At 42.1% G+C, this 17583-nt stretch overlaps 1 protein-coding gene across 1 annotated transcript in view; it reads left to right on the plus strand.

Annotated features, from left to right (window-relative positions):
• The window catches only part of thsd7ba (thrombospondin, type I, domain containing 7Ba), a 326602-nt gene that overhangs the window by 96685 nt on the left and 212334 nt on the right, over window positions 1-17583 (plus strand). The window contains exons 3-4 of the mRNA XM_061723024.1: window positions 188-436; window positions 3578-3747. Coding sequence (XP_061579008.1) covers window positions 188-436; window positions 3578-3747 — 419 coding nt within the window. The remainder of the gene's footprint in view (window positions 1-187; window positions 437-3577; window positions 3748-17583) is intronic.

The following is a 17583-nucleotide window of genomic DNA, read 5'->3' on the forward strand; positions in this document are numbered from 1 at the left end:
TTTGAATCAAACAGAGTTATCAAAACATGTTCAATGTAAGTTAAAGGCAATTTAACATTAGAGACAACTGTCATAGTTCTGGTTTGCTTATAACAAATGAAAACCTTTTATAGGTTTACAATGGTTTATTTTAGGATCATTTTCTTTGAATTGTCAGACCCAGTAATGTAACCCTCTCAATCTTCAGTTTTTGTCGCAAGGATACCGCCCTCCTGACCTTCAAGGTGTGTCAGATGCCCAATGACTGTCAGACATCTGAATGGTCATCGTGGAGTCCTTGCTCTAAGACCTGCCGGTCCAATGATCTGTCTCCTGGTTACCGTCTACGGTCACGGATCATGACACAGATTCCACATGGCGGAGGAAGGCAATGTCCTGGTCTTGAGGAAAAAGAAGCTTGCAACATCATTGGAGATTTACTTCCAAAATGCCCCAGGTAATCCCTCATACTAACAATAGTGAATATCATCCCTTCTAAAATTCATAGTCTTCAGAAGCAAAAGTTGTGTTGATGTGTAATGTGCTCTGCACATGTATGCGCATAAATATTTACTTGTTCTCTTATTGCTGAAGGAAAGCCAGGAGCAATTAAATATTCATCCATCTTTCCGACCAACTATTAAATTCTACTTTTCTGAATTCGCGTTGCAGGGTCAGCAGCCAAGGCAGAGAGGCCTCCCCCTCCTTGGCCTCTCCCTTGCTCATAAACTAGAACACATGATACTTATGGTCCTACATATGAGGTAGCAACTCATGCCAAACCCAGAAAAGACATACATGTACCTCTTTTTTTCTGAGTGACAACCGTAGTCTCCGATTTAGAGGTGCATATTCTCATCCTTGCCATTTCACACTTTGCTGCAAACTGCTCAAAAGAAAGCTGAAGATCATAACATGATGATGCAAAAAAGAGTGGATCATCTGCAAAAAACAAAGCTTCAAACCTGAAGCCACCAAACCACCGCCCTTCCACCCCTTGATCGCACCTACAAATTTTGCCAATAAAAGTTATGAAAATAATCAGTGACAAAAGGTAATCCAACTGTCACCTGTAAATAAACGGTGTTACCACTAGCATTGCGGTCTCTTGCTCTGTTTGTATAGGGAGCAATAGTTAAGGATTCTAGTGAGGGTAAAGAGCAGGTCCAGTGTTCTACATCCAGGAGAGAATCTACAATGACTACGTTTACATGCAGTCAAAATTCGGGTTATTGCTAATATTCCGGTTACTGAAACATTCGGAATATTCCGTTTACATGCGTGCGCAAACAGGGTTATCCCTGTATACATGATATTTAATCATTCGGGATATCTGGATCGAACCAGCGATGCGCGGAGAATGTGATGACGCAATTACCGTCATTTCCTTCTTCTTCCTGTATCTAAATTCAAAACAAATGCTGCTTCGCTCAACTTTTTGCTCACCTTCTTTTAATTCTCGCTATCCGTGTACTTTCTACCGTCTACAAATGCAGAAATGTTCATATCCTTCATTACATTTATGAAGTGATTAGTCTCCTCCTGGTCTTGGTTTCTCCGTGTTTATAAGAACTTCCTGGACTCGAAAGACCAGGATTCCTTGCGAACAGAGCATGTGCAGAAAACAAATTCATGTTCCGTTTGATGGGGAAATTCCGTTAGGCGTTTACATGGCAGAATATTCGAGTTTTAAAAAACCCGAATATGACCAAATTCGGGTTATTCAAAGGGGTTATTGGTGTTTACATGGCCGTGCAAATTCAGGTTATTGCCAATATTCGGGTTTTAAAAGGGTTATTGACTGCATGGAAACGCAGTCATTGTTTGTTCTGAATCCAAGGTTTAACAATAGACTGGACTGTCTTCTCCAGCCTATACTTTACAAGGGAGGCTCATAAGGTTTACAACCTGTGAGCCTGATGCCTCTCAAGTCCTTTTCAAAGAAACTGGTTATGGAATCCACATTGTGTGTTGATGTGAGCCTGTCTATACTCCACCCAGTGCCAATAAATTGTGTTCCTTTTTCCACCAGAAGGGCAGGATTCCATGTCCCATTAGCCAGTTTTGGAAGGCAAATGCTTTTGCCAAGACCTTTGGCTTTGCCTACCACCCATAATACACTGTACCTACTGTACGCTTGTATCCAAAGTGACTTACATCTGAGACACACACACCAGGGAGCAATTAGGGTTCAGGCCTTGCTCAGGTGCCCACGGTGGTTCATCTTGGTTGTCAGGGGCTTGAACCTGGGTCCTCCAAACCCAAGCCCACCTCTCTAGCCACTAGACTACCACCCCCCTAACCGTTCTTGCGGGTGGTGAGCTCACAGGAAAGAAAACCCATGTTGCTCGTTGGGGCTGAGCCCAACCAGGCCCCACTGATAAATGTCCAGCGACCAAGCATTAGCCAACAAGCCCCTACCCCAGCCCTGGCTCCAGGATGGGGTCCCAGTAACCCAGGTCCAGGCAAGTAGGTTAATGCCCCCTCCCCCGGCTCTCCTTGTTTGTTCATATATCCATAATTTACTTTTATTTAAATAACTTCTTCATTCAACCAGAAAACTCTTAGTTACAGTGACCTAACCAGATATTAATTGATTAACCTTGGATGATCAACTGGTGTGCCAGATCCGTATTGTATTTGAGTTAACATAGGTTAAAGGGGACCTATTATGAAAAACAGGTTTTCTCTTGCTTTAACATATATAAAGTGGCCTCCCCTCAGCCTGCCAACTCAGAGAAGGAGGAAAGCAACCACATTCTGCAGTGTCTGTACAGCCGCCCGGATGAGCCGTCCAGTGTGATGTGGATCTACGAGCCGTTCAGATTATGCGCTCGCCATTTTTTCGTAGCGGTGTATCGGGTCATTCAGGCAGCCAATCAGCACAGTGCCTCATTATCATAGCCCCGCCCACTCAGAATCCTGCATAGATAATGAGGTTAGAGAATGGGAAGATAAAGACATGGCTCAGAGGCTGAATTTCTAATGTATTTAGCAAAAACAATCAAAAGCTTGTTTTTAAGACATTCAAGACCTGTTTAAAATAGGTATTAGATGCCATAATAGGTCCCCTTTAATATAACATGCACTGGACAAAGTAGTCATTGGAGAACTACATTATTTATTGTTGTATTTGTTGAATTTAAAATAGAGTGCCTGGGAACAGAGGGTTTACAAGATTAGAGAAAACTCATTACAGAAATTAAGCATTTCATAGATTACTAGAGGCTGTTCTGGTAATCTCCCCAAATGTCCTGAGTTTCTGCATCACTGCATTTTTCATAGTTGAAACCAAACATTTGTTAAAGATTTCTGAAATCAATATAAGCTTGCATCCCTCCTCCTGACACATTGCGAGAAAGGTTCTTGTAAGAGACTATACCCACTAATCTGCTTTATGCTTCCTGAGGCTTGTTGTAAGCAACTCTCATGGCTGTGTGTATACTGATACTTTAAACTTTGATCTTGTGAGGACAATAATTTTTTTGGGGAAAGTATGTAAACATGATTCTAATGACCAATGTCACCAAGTCCATTTTTATAGCAGCTTTCTTGATTTACCTTGTATATATGTTTCCATGCCCGTGTGCTCTGTCAGGTATGTGTGGAGGACCAGTGACTGGGGTGATTGCCACATCCTGCCCTTACTGAGCCAGCAGGACCAGCGGCTGGCTAATGTCAGTAGTCTGTGTGGAGGAGGTATCCAGATCAGGAAGACTTTTTGTGTTCAAGCTCAAGATGATTCGGCACCACATCTCAGGAAGGAAGGTGAGGGAGGAAGAAGGTTTTAAAAAAAATAAATCCCCTTCATCCCGGGGTTAGTTTAACACATGATGTCTCATGAGATACAAATTAATTAAAGCATGATTTTTAAATATTAAAATTGAGGTAAACAGCAGAATGTTGTATTGGTTACATTGATTGAAAAAACCCCAACATAAACTGAAAAATCTACCATGTTTAGTGTTCAAATATACAAGAGCTTTAGAAAATAAAAGTCTATTTCACTGAGCTGCATTGAAGGATTTGAACAGTAGCAGACACGTGCTTGTGCCTATGTGCCAATTCTCATTTTACTTTTTAAATATGTAAACTGTTATTCTCACCTTATCTTGATGTCCTTTGGTAATCTCAAAATCTCATGAATCCAGCTGAGGAGCCAGCGCTTGGAAGAGCTCCACTTTTGAAACACTCCTGGTGAGAGCGAAGGATGGAGCACAGTCGCTCAAAACTGGACCACATCGCTTGCACTCCCTGTGGGAGTCAAGCTTTAGGTCAATGTCACGGTCAAATGTATTTATATTGCACATTTTAAAACAACAAAGTTGATTAAAGTACCTAACAATCAAACAAATCATAATTTCAAAGCAGGAAGATATAATAAAAAACAATAAAAGACAAATAAAATCAAAATAGCAATACAGTCCAATAAATGTCTGTGTTGTGGGCAAGGCAATTTTATTTACAGTGGGTCAAAAAAGTATTTAGTCAGCTACCAAGTTCTCCCACTTTAAAAAGGTGAGAGAGGCCTGTAATTTCCATCATAGGTAACTTCTACTATGAGAGACAGAATGGGGGGAAAGAATCCAGGAAATCACAGCGTAGGATTTTTACTGAATTAATTGGTAAATTCCTGGGTAAAATTAGTATTTGGTCATCTACAAAGAAGCAAGATTTCTGGCTCTCACAGACCTGTAACTTCTTCTTTAAGTGGTTCCTTTATCCTCCACTCCACTCGTTAGCTGTATTAAGGGGACCTGTTTTAACTGGTTATCAGTATAAAGACACCCGTCCACAACCTCAAACAGTCACACTCCAAACTCCACTCCACCTTGTATGGAAGACATACAAGACACTGATAATCTCCCTCCATCTGGGGCTCCATCAAGATCTCACACCGGGGGGTAAAAATGATCACAAGAACGGTGAGTAAAGATCCCATAACCACACGGGGGATGTAGTGCAGTGTTTCTCAATCCTGGTCCTCGTGGGCCCCTGTCCTGCATGTTATAGATGTTTCCCTGCACCAACACACCTGATTCTAATTAATTGTCCTAATCAGCTTGTCACCAAGGTCTGCACAACTCTGTTGATGACACAGGTACTTGTATCAGGGTGTGCTGAAGCAGGGTAGCATCTAAAACATGCAGGACAGGGGCAGACAAGGACCAGGATTGAGAACCACTGACCTAGTGAAGGACCTGCAGAGAGCTGGGACCAGAGTAACAAAAGAACCATCAGTAACACACTACGCCACCAGGGACTCAGATCCTGCAGGGCCAGACGTTCCCCTGCTGAAGACAGGACATGCCCAGGTCTGAAGTTTGCTAGAGAGCATTAGGATGATGCAGAAGAGGAGTGGGAGAATGTTATATGGTCAGATGAAACCAAAATAGAAATTTTTGGTGGAAACACAACTTGTCGTGTTTGGAGGAGAAAGAAAGCTGAGCTGCATCCATACTCCATACAGAATCTGATGACACCACCCACGACTCTCTATGTCAAACCATTTAAAAGTTATAGCAGAAAATCGGGACAACCAATCAGAAGAAGGGGCGGGGCTAATTAAGGCCAAAGAAGCTCAAGGACTCATTACAGAGTCCCATGACACCACCCACGACTCTCTTTGTGAAACCATTCAAAAGTTATGGCAGAAAATAGGGACAACCAATCAGAAGAAGGGGCGGGGCTAATTCAGGCCAAAGAAGGTCAAGGACTCAATACAGCATCCGATGACACCACCCACAACTCTCTATGTCAAACCATTCAAAAGTTATAGCAGAAAATTGGGACAACCAATCAGAAGAAGGGGCAGGGCTAATTCAGGCCAATGAAGCTCAAGGACTCAATACCGATTCAGGTGACACCACCCACGACTCTTTATGTCAAACCTTTCAAAAGTTATGGCAGAGAAAGGTATTCTAGGGGGCGCATTTGAGCCGTTAGGCCACGCCCATTAATGCAAACCATTAAATATCAAATTTATCACCAGGCCTGGCTTGCATGCAAAATTTGGTGACTTTTGGAGAACTATCAAATATGGACCAATCAGATGAAGGGGAGGCTTTTTGGCGTCTAGCGCCGCCACAGTAACACTTTTGAAAGAGAAAAGTAATGCGCGTAGTCGCAAGATGAAGACGCACATTTTGATTTATAACACACCTGGGTGCACGTTACGGTTCGGGCCGTATTAATTGCCGAAGGAATGGCAATAAATTGCGCCAAAATTACACAATGAATTCAAAATGGCCGACTTCCTGTTCGGTTTCGGCCATGGCGCCAAGAGACTTTTCTTTAAGTTTTTTCTGTCTGAACCAACCAGATGAAGGGTGGGCGCGCTTTTTGGCGTCTAGCGTCGCCACGGAAACGCTTTTGAAAGACAAAAGTAATGCGTGTTGTTGCAGGATGGAGACGCACATTTTGATATATAACACACTTGGGGGCACGTCACGGTTCGGGCCGTATTAACTGCCGAAGGAATGGCATAAATTGCGCCAAAGTGACACGATTAATTCAAAATGGCCGACTTCGTGTTCGGTTTCAGCCATGTCGCCAAGAGACTTTTCTTTAAGTTGTGTACTGATACAGGTGTGTAGCGATTTTCGTGCATGTATGTCAAACCGTATTGTGGGGCTTGAGGCACAAAGTTTTCTATGGGGCGCTGTTGAGCCATTTTGCCACGGCCATTAAGGTAAACCATTAAATATAAAATTTTTCGCCAGGCCTGACTTGCATGCAAAATTTGGTGACTTTTTGGGCACGTTTAGGGAGGCAAAAAGGCCCTCCTTTCGTCAGAAGAAAGAAAAAAGAAAGAAAGAAAAAAAAAATTCCTACAGATACAATAGGGCCTTTGCACTGAAGGTGCTCGGGCCCTAAAAAAGGAAAAAGTGGTCAAACACTTTTGAAAAAGCTCCAGGGAGCCACTAGGGCGGCGCTAAAGAGCGCTTTAGAGCCGCAGGTTGCCACCCCTGTCCTAGTCCATGCGGCCTGGTGACGACTAAAATCTGATTGGTCGATTATTTAGGTTGTGACCATTTATACTGCACTTTTGTTTGGTAAATTTTAGACCCTCCAATTTATTTAACTGGTTAAGAACACACAAGAGGGCGTGGTGGAGTTTTTGTTTTGTGTCTCAAATGTCCGGTGTTATGACGGGAAGTTTTTTTTAAATTATTTTTTGACCACTTCTTTGGACTTGTATTATCATATTAAAGGAGCTTGAGGCTCCTTTTAAGAAATGAGACTCTCTAGTGCCACCCTTCACCACGACGGCCGTTGGGGGTTCTGCAGCCAACAGTGAAGCCGGCACGGGAGAACGGGGAGAACGTGCATGCAGCGTCATGTGACGTCACATCCGCAGCCCAGCGCGGGAAATTCGGGACCGAATTGCAGCACATTTTGCAGCACACAGCCTGTTCAAGGCAAAGGAGAGATACACTAGAGGGCTCATTCTTTTGGGTTTGGAACGCTTCATCTGACATTATTACTAGAAAATACGTATACGGATTTTTTTCATAAATCTTGCCACAATCCGGCCTCAAGCTCCTTTAAGTTAACTTTCGTTTTCATTAAAGTTGTAGTTTCTTTTAGTTTTTTTTTTGTATATAATTTTGATTGAAATTAAAGACATATCATTTTAAAACAATCATGTGGCGGAAGTGCGTTAATCTGCAGCTGCAATGTGAAACATCTATATTGGACAGTTATCTGTTGGATCTAGTTAAATTAATTTTGTGTTTTACAATGGAGGAAAAGAATGAAGGAATTCAAAAAGAACGACATCTCTTTAATTTGAATAAAAGGCGCAGAGCCTTGCTCGGCGTTCTGATATGAAAATAAATGACATTCATGCCCCAATTGATGATGGAGAATCAAAGCCTTCCATAGATGAACATATGAAAATGTTTCATAATTATTCAGGGGAGTTTATGGACTTGCAAGCTTCAGTAAAAAGATTGCTGAACAAGGATGAAAAGGAAACAAGATCGTGGTGATTGGTATTAACCTAAACTGATCGGCTTTAAAGAGTTTTTGGATGAAATCGAAACTTTGATGAATAATGACCCTGATGCACAGACGATCAGCAAAGGTTCTGAAAGATTGTCTGAGAATGCAGCTCAGCCACTCAGCAAGGATGGTAGTAAGGTGCCCGATAGTTTCTTCTAGTGTGCGGATTAAAAGCTCTCGTGCCGGTTAAATGGTGCTGATAGAAGCCAAGGTGGAAAGAGCCACTGTGAAAGCAGAGGTGGACGCGCAACAAGAAAAAAACATCTGCTCGAACTGGAATAAAATCAGTTCAAGTCAAAAAAATAAGCATTGGCTTTAAGAACTAAGTTGGTGAAAGGGGATGCAAAAAGACAAATTTCAAGGTCAGAAAAGTCATGATTCCAGCGGTGAAAGTGACACGTCTACTGAGTCAATGCCTGGTGCTACAGCTCCAAAGGCTCAAAGAATACATAAAGCTTTTTTGGCACATTCACCTGTGCCAATTCTTCATTCTCCATGTCCATTGCAGTGCTTTAACTGAGATAATGAAAAAGGAGAATGAAATCACTGAGATGCTTGTAAAACAACAGAGACTGTAATTCTTCCCATCTATAGAAATCCCTGTTTTTAGTGGTGACCCTTTGCATTTTAGATCCTTTCTTAAGACATTTGAGCAAGGAATATAAACTAAGACTGAAAACATGCAGGACAGGCTTTATTATTTAGAACAGTTTACCACAGGACAGCCCATAATTTTGGTTCAAAGTCCTATGCATATGAGTCCGCAAGCTGCATATGTGGAAGCAAAAAGACAGCTAGAGTGGAACTTTGGTAACAGAACAAAGATAATATCTGCATTTATAGATAAGGCTCTAAATTTGTCAGTCTTAAGGTCAGATGATGCTGCAGCTTTAAGAGCTTATACATTCTTTTTAAAAGGCTGTTTCAACACAATGGATGAAGCTGGGTTTATTGACGACCTTGAAAACTCAACCAATATGAGGATTCTTCTTTCAAAGTTGCCTTTTAGACTTCGCGATGGATGGAAAATGATTGTGGTTGACATAGGAGAGAAGGGCAATAGAGCAAAGTTTAAAGATCTTGATTTTCTGGGAAAACAAGAGCTGCATCAGGTCCTGTTTTGGGGGAGAGTCAAAACCCAAAAGAGAAGACTGCTTTAAAACCATCAAAAGTTCCTTTTAAAACTAAAAGCAGCAGTTTTGTTTCTGTAGTGTCAAAACAGAACAATGACAAAGAGAAACTAGAACAGGTCAAGTTAAGCCATGAAGATAAGAAGGCTGTTCAAACTGAGTGCTTGTTTTATAGAAATAGAAAACATTATTTGGCAAAATGTTACTCATTCCAGCAGAAAACCAACAAAGAAAAGGTGACATTTCTTAAATGTAAAGGTTTATGCTTTGGCTGCTTACAGAAAGGGCATATAAGCAAGAACTGTCCACAGCGTACGACATGCCTCACCTGTACGTATTGGTGTAAATTCTCCCAAGGCATTAGAACCTTGGAAAATAATTAACAGTAAAGGTAGTGGGCCTTATGGTGTGCTAACATGTCTTGATGTCTTGGTGGGTGGTTAATGGTCCACTTCCAGAATAGTGAAGAACATGGACAAGATTCTAGTTCTATTCAGGTAAAACATATTTCCATAAGCAGTTTGGAAGAAATGTTGGTCAGTCAGTATGATCAAGATTTTGTAGAGCACCAGTGTGACGAGCATGCTGAAATGTCTGGACATTATGTTAAAGTGAGCTGTGCTTGAAGACAGTCACTATTACCTTTTCGTAATGCAACAAGCAATGGCCCAGCAGAGGGTGCAATGTCTGTTAAAATGATTTCAGAAGAATCAGCAAGTCTTTGAAGAATACAAAGAATTTATGCATAATGTTAGCATGGACGGGCATTCAGAAATCCTACCACAAGGAAAGGCGTGGTGCATCACAGGGTCTACCACCCCCGCAAGAAAATATTGCGCGTTGTTTATGATTTTGTGCAATGTTTGCTGGAACATAACCGATCAAAGAGCTATTACAAGGACCTGATTTGACGAGCACCTTATTAGGTGTTCTTGTTGGTTTTTGGCAGGGTCCAATAGCCCTTATGACAGACATAAAAGGGATGTTCCACCAAGTCAGAGTTGCCAAGGAACACATAAACTACCTGCGTTTTCTCTGGTGGCCAGATCGGGACATCACAAAAGAGCTTGTTGAACATTTCTGCACCAACATTTCTGGTGCAGTATCTTCCCCCAGTTGTGCCACATTTTCATTGTTAAAGACGACTGATGACAACCAACATCTGTACCCAGAAGATGTTATAAATACAATCAGGTAGGGCTGGGTGATATATCGAGTATAGTCGATATGTCACCCTCTGTGCGATGTACAAAATGACTTTATCGTGAATATTCAAGTATACATTGTCACACATTTGCTTTTAGCCGCGGGAATTACAGGTTTTTCCTCACTCTCTTGTCTTGTCTCTCCTTCTCGGAGACGTAAAACAAGGGCACCCTGTTAGATACGTCAGTCACGTGTGTGCATCATCATACGACCAGCTGCTGGTGTCGGCGCTGCTGTCCAGGACCGCCGGTCACTTCCACCCCGCTTTAACTTTAACTTTCCCAAACTCGGCCTGTTAGTGTCGTGAGCTCATCCACGCGGTTGCTACGCACGACGACTCTTTTCAAACCACACTGGGACGGTTTAGCAAACACGGGAGGGGATGTTTTCTCCTCTCACGCCGCGCTGATGCAGCTCCAACTATCCGCTCAGTACGACACGCGTCAGCGCCGCCGAGCCTTTCTCTTCCAGAGCTGAGAAACGTCACCTAGTGTTGCTTAAATGTGGCCACATGAAATCAATCACTATCATCCAAACAAAGTCAAACAAGACTATATGACGTCATATTTCTAAAAGTAAGTGAAAGTGATGCAAAGTAAAGGAGGAGAGGATGAAACATTGCAGTCCCTACACCTTCAATTTGTCTGAATATAAAAGGTGCTCTAAAGGCCCTGCTGCTCAGAGCAGCTCATCCTGGTAAAACCAGGTACAACCTGCTCATCCTGGTAAAACCAGGTCAAACCAGGTAAAACTGGGTCAAACCAGCTCATCCTGGTAAAACCAGGTAAAACCAGGTAAAACCAGCTCATTCTGGTAAAACCAGGTAAAACCAGGTAAAACCAGCTCATTCTGGTAAAACCAGGTAAAACCAGGTCAAACCAGCTCATCCTGGTAAAACCAGGTAAAACCAGGTAAAACCAGCTCATTCTGGTAAAACCAGGTAAAACCTGGTACAACCAGCTCATCCTGGTAAAACCAGGTAAAACCAGATAAAAACAGGTAAAACCAGGTAAAACCAGGACCAGAACATGTTCTTAGCAGATGTTCTTCAGACGGGGAGTCAGAAATGCAACGTGCTCTTTCTGTTTTGAAATGACACTTTTTATGTTTGTGTCACTCACTGCTTAGTAACTGTTTAATAAATACAGTTTTGGTAAATTTGACTTATTCCCCCTTTTTGCATGAAAGTTTAAAATTAGCATATATTAATGCAGTATGAACAAGAATGTTTTAATGTAGACATATAGAATCATCATACTGGTGTGATTGTAGCATCAAAGTGTTAATTCAAGGCTAAGGAAAAATATCGAGATATATATCGTGTATCGTGACATGGCCTAAAAATATGGAGATATTAATAAAAGGCAATATCACCCAGCCCTACAATCAGGCACAGTTTCTATGTGGACGATTGTCTTAAAGGGGACCTATTATGAAAAGCAGGTTTTTTCTTGCTTTAACATATATAAAGTGTTTTTTTCTTGCTTTAACATATATAAAGTGGTCTCCCCTCAGCCTGCCAACTCAGAGAAGGAGGAAAGTAACCAGATTCTGCAGTGTCTGTACAGCCGCCCGGATGAGCCGTCCAGTGTGATGTGGATCTACGAGCCAATAAGATTCTGTTCCTGTCATGACAGGAGTGATTGGGTCGGACTCCGCTGCGTGAAACAACGCCCATAACTAACTCCGCCGGAACAAGAAATCCGCCATTGTTTCGTACCGGTGTATCGTGTGTGCTAACCACTTCACCTCGGGCTGTTTCAACAACGGGGGACAGTAAAAATTTGGTTTTGCATCAACACTTACCCTCATTAAAGGATAGTACCAACAGTACGGACCCGGTAACTGCAAACGAGTGAGTGACTTTAATTTTTTATGTTATTTATATTACTTATATTTATATAAGTAGCTTAGCTCCGGTGTTACCCGTTAAGCCTGATTTATGGTTCTGCGTTAAATCGACGGCGTAGGCTCTGCGTTGGTGTAACGCAGAACCATAAATCAGCCTTTAGGTAAGACCGGAGCAACAGGTAACAACAGTTCATTTTACAAATGTTTAGACAGAGGCTAACATACACATTTTCAAAGTTACAAACACACACAGCTTTCTCTAGCTGTTTTTAGGTGCTACCTGTTGTGTTGAGATGTGATTCATACATTCATTCATTCAGATTCATACGCTGGGTTCCCACACGTCCTGGAAAACCTGGAAAATGATTGACCAATTTTACAGTCGTGGAAATCACATGCAAAATGAGAGAAAAAAGTCAAAACACTGAGTAAACACTGTGATAGTATTTCCCATCTTTTCTGAGCAAGAGTTTTATGCCAAAAAAGGCAATAAAAATGTATTTATGTATGGTTTAAAGTATTTATGCAATAGTAAAATTGTTAGTTACTTTACATACATTTTACAAAAACAGGTATTGCACTGTTACACTTTCTAAATGAAAGGCTTGAAGCTCTATTAGTAATACAATTTTTTTTTTTTCTGTCTAGGGTTTCAGATCTTCCAAGCAATGCACCTACAGAATACATGAAGGCTCACTCTCCAGGTACTTTATTGAAACTTTACTACTGCAAGGCATGGGCTTCAAAATTTACTTTTGACTAAGAAATGTTTATTTATTTTGTTCATATTTTCAGTGATAAAATGTATTTCCTCAGGACACTGTGCCAAATATGGGAGTTAGACTCTTATGAACCTGAAGAGAAACACCATCATTGATGTACAGCTAGTGCAGGTCAGTGGTCAACGGGTACAGCACATTTGTTTTAATTTTATAACACATAACACTCAAATAATATTACATATCCCCTTTTGTGTCTCATTTCTTTTGTTATACAGAGCAATGGAGTCGGTGGGAGTTACCACGTGGAGAAGGAGGGCCTGAAAAGGAGCCTGGCACTGGTGGAGGACGTGGTGACACTGGGTTACATAGTGACAGTTGAAAAAGTGGAAGTGCGGTGTAAAAAAAAAATCACATCATTATTCATTATATGAATAATGTTATTTATATACAACTTGGTGTATATAAACAGTGCATGGTGTGTGTATAAGTAGTGTATATGGTGTGTATAATGTGTGCAAATGTTGTTTTTTAACAATAAAGCTGCCATTTGCAAACATTCAGTGTTGTGATTTCTTTACAGTTAACATGTTTTTATAAAAAATAAATGACACAATCACAATGGAATTATAATGTACTAACTACTATATTTAATTAACACAGCACAAGCACGTTGTATATACATTATTAGACGTATTTATTATACAGTATACTCAAATTACATTTTGGAAATATAAGTGTTGGGGAAATCAAATTATACATTCATGGCATTTTGCAGGGAGAACAGATTTAGACACAGGCTAAAAACCAGGTTAGGTTAGCTGCAGCGGGGTGGATTCAGAACCTGATTCATTTGTCTTGTAACCTAAGAAATGAGAAAGCACAAGTTATATTTTTGCAGAAAATATGACATTGTTCTCAGAAATCAATGTATCCAGAGTGATAGGTTACCTGTTGTATCTCTCTGCAGCAGACGTTTTCCAACTCTGTGGGCATCGTGGCACAGTTCCCACAGCTCCTAAAGAAAAGAAGAATTACATAGTAACTTCCAGTACAAGATTACGTAACGTTATAACATATAATGACGGTGAAAAAAGCGAGCTGTAACGTTAACCACTACCATTGGTTAGCTGCAGCAAGTGTTGTGCAAGTTCATACTTCTCATGAACTAGTTCAAAGCTCAGTTCACATAGTTTAAAAATGGACAGTTCACGTTCATAGTTCACCATTTTCATTTTGAACTAGTTCAAATTCAGTTCATTTCAATATTTGTAGGTGAGAAGTACAAATGAAACACCCCCCTGTCCTAAACTGTTCACCGTAGACCAGTGGTTTCCAACCCTGGTCCTCAGGATCCTGTCCTGCATGTTTTAGATATTTCCCCTCAGAACTCTGATAAAAATGACTGTCATTAACAGACTTGTGCAGACCTGGATGACAAGCTGATGACGGCCATTAATTAGAATCAGGTGTGATGATGCAAGGAAACATCTAAAACACGCAGGACAGGGACCAGGACCAGGGCTGGAGACCCCTGCTGTAAACAATCATGTATTGTCCTAGTGGCTTTTCAACTTTACTCTGAGGCTGTAAATCTCAAACAATGTAGTCCATTATCAGTGTTTCTACCTGTTGCAAGTAAATCAACCGCCTGAAGGTGCAGCAGTGGGACTGGGGTCGTTTGGGGCTGTTGGGTCTTCTTGCTCTTTCTGAGAACTTTTTTGATCGTTAAGGACTTGGAGATATTTTCTCACACTGGACGGATGCTTTAAAAGGGACATATTATGGCATTTAATGTATATTTTAAACAGGCCTTGAATGTCTTAAAAAACAATCTAAAGCTTGTTTTTTCTACATAAATCAGAAATTCAGCCTGTGGGCCGTGTCTATAGATTTACCGCTTCTAACCCCTTTTTCTGTGCTCCATTCTAAGGGAAGGGGGGGGTATGATAATGAGGCTCTGCGCTGATTGGCTGCTTGAATGACGTGTAGCAGGGGAGGAGAATAAGCGTCGCTCCGGGGAGAAGAGCAGCTGCTGCGTAGCAAAGCGTGTCCACGGTTCTGCGTTAAATCGACACGTACCCTACGCCGTAGGCTCTGCGTTGGTGTAACGCGGAACCATAAATCAGCCTTTAGTCACCTCGTCTTCACACAGGAAGATTTAATTTATTTCTAAACAGGTACACCACGGTTATTTACTCCAATTCCTCATCATTTCACTTCTTATGTTACAAGACAAATGAATCATGTAACTGTAAAGAAATCACAACACTGAATTTTCACAAATGGCAACTTTATTGTTAAAATATATAAATAAAATGTATGCACTATTGCTGGCTCAGGGAAGGACCGCGCGTCTTCTGAATGTGAACAGCTCCAGGTGCTTGAAAGATCTGAAACCACAGAAGAAAAATGTATTACGGTACTAATAGAGCCCCGAGCCGGCGGGTTCGGATCTCCTCAACGGTCCGGTCCGTGAGCAGCCCCCGCAGCTCCGTATGCGGCGCCGCGGCTCCGGAGCTAAGCTAAATACTTAGCCCATGCAAAGATCATACAAATATAAATTACATAAAAAAAAAGGAACTTACCGCTGACTCGTGTGCAGTTGCCGGGTCCGTGCTGTGGGATCTGATCCTTTTATGAGGGTAAATGTCGATGCAAAACCTCATTCCTACTCTCCCTCGCTGTTCAAACAGCCACCGCTGCTATACAATGGCGGAACGAACTGGCCGGCTGAGCTGGTTGTGGGCGTGGTTTCCGCAGCGGAGGAGACCGAGGGCGTGGTTTGCATTTTGGTGACGTAAAGAAAATGCACAAATCCAAACGGCCCGTAGAAACCACATGACACTGGGGGATTCAGTCGGGTGGGGGGGAGCAGACCTTGAAGATTTTCATGGGGTATCATCTTCCCTGTGTTGGCATGGTGAGGGGAGACCACTTTATATATGTTAAAACCAGAAAAAACGTGTTTTTCATAATAGGTCCCCTTTAACTCCACATGACGTTTCAAATTTGAAGTTGACGAGGAAGATGTTCAGACTTGTTTTCTCAGCGCAGGTGGACATAATTTGCACAGAAAGGTTAGATTTTTACCGTCTGACTCTTTGGGGGACGATGTGTAAAATTTCCGCGGATAATGATAAACGGATCATCATCTGACGGCTCGCTGACGCTGCGTCTGCAACGTCTCTCTTCACCCGTCATTCGTAAAGACTGCACCGGGCTCGTCGAGTATTTCAAATGTGCGCGCCGCCCACTGGTGAAATGAGAAGGATTATTCCGTAATGATTGGACCTAAACAGTGAAGCTGAAACTCACGTAATCTGAACAGTTCCAATTCCAGTTCATGATCTGCAGAATGAACAAGTTCACGTTCAAGTTCTTTATTTGCAAATAGCCTATGTTGCGTTCAGTTCAACGTTCTCACAGAAATGAACGTGTTCATGCACAACACTGGCTGCAGGCTAGGAATTACTTCAAATCAAGATAGCCTACTTTACTAGGCAACTCAGACCGTGTTTGGTTTAACCAAACTCCGACAACATAACGTTACTCCAGTCAGGTGAAAAAAACGTATTACTTATTACTGCTGTGCATAATAAACGTTACGTTACATCACGTTTATACAGGAGAGCAATTCATATTGTAGTGGCTCACTACACGAGACGAAAGAGACAACAAAAAACACATTTAAATCTTAACGTACCATTCTGAGACATCCTGCTGGGTGGGCGGGTGCAGACTCTGGATCATAATAATAGTGCCATTTTTGCCAGAGCAATGCTCTGCCCAGAGCGAGGCTTTGTGCCCTCTCCTGCTACGCGTCATTCAGGCAGCCAATCAGCACAGAGCCTCATTATCGTAGCCTCCCTGCCCCCTCAGAATCCCTCATAGATAATGAGGTTAGAAAGGGTAAAGATAAAGACATGGCACAGAGGCTGAATATCTAATTTATTTAGAAAAAACAATCAAAAGATTGTTTTTAAGACATTCAAGGCCTGTTTAAAATAGACATTCACTAGCAAGGACCACGCCATCAACAGGATACGTTTAAATGATTTATTGATACGAAGATGATAACGATGACGATGGTGATGATAATGGCGATGACAATGGCGATGATGATGATCTATGGATCAGTCGATGCGTTGTGGGGAAGCTGGTAGGGAATCCGCCGCAGCGCCCGGGCAACGGCGAACCCCCAAAACCGTGGATTATTTAAGGAGATGAGACTGAGCGGATCTGAGGTCGCTAAGATCTGAGCGAATGTAGCGATGATAGTTGGGAGGACCATCGGCCCATGAGCTGTATGAGGTGCTCTGGGATACGTGGCGGGAGGCTGAAGTGGCGGCTCCGATCCTAAGGAGTGACCGGAGTAGTGCGTTGGGGAGATGCCAGATAAGGAGAGTATATGACGGAAGCGATGGTGAAACCAGAACTGGTGACGACTGTCCTGACTCGGACGCAAGGATCTGTCGAAGATGTGCTCTGTGTTTTCCGGGAAGACAAGTAGTTGGCCAGGGTCTCGAAGTATTCAGGGGAGATTGGTCTTCGGGGATGAGAAACGAGAAAGAGAGTCGGTGATGGTGGTGGAGTGACCGGGGACATGTGCTGCATGGAGGATAAATTGATGTATGGCTGAGTGCCAGACTAGACGGCGCATGAACAGCATGATGGATGTGGAGTTGGAG

This window comes from Cololabis saira, chromosome 6, assembly GCF_033807715.1.
Source record: "Cololabis saira isolate AMF1-May2022 chromosome 6, fColSai1.1, whole genome shotgun sequence".
NCBI lineage: Eukaryota > Metazoa > Chordata > Actinopteri > Beloniformes > Belonidae > Cololabis > Cololabis saira.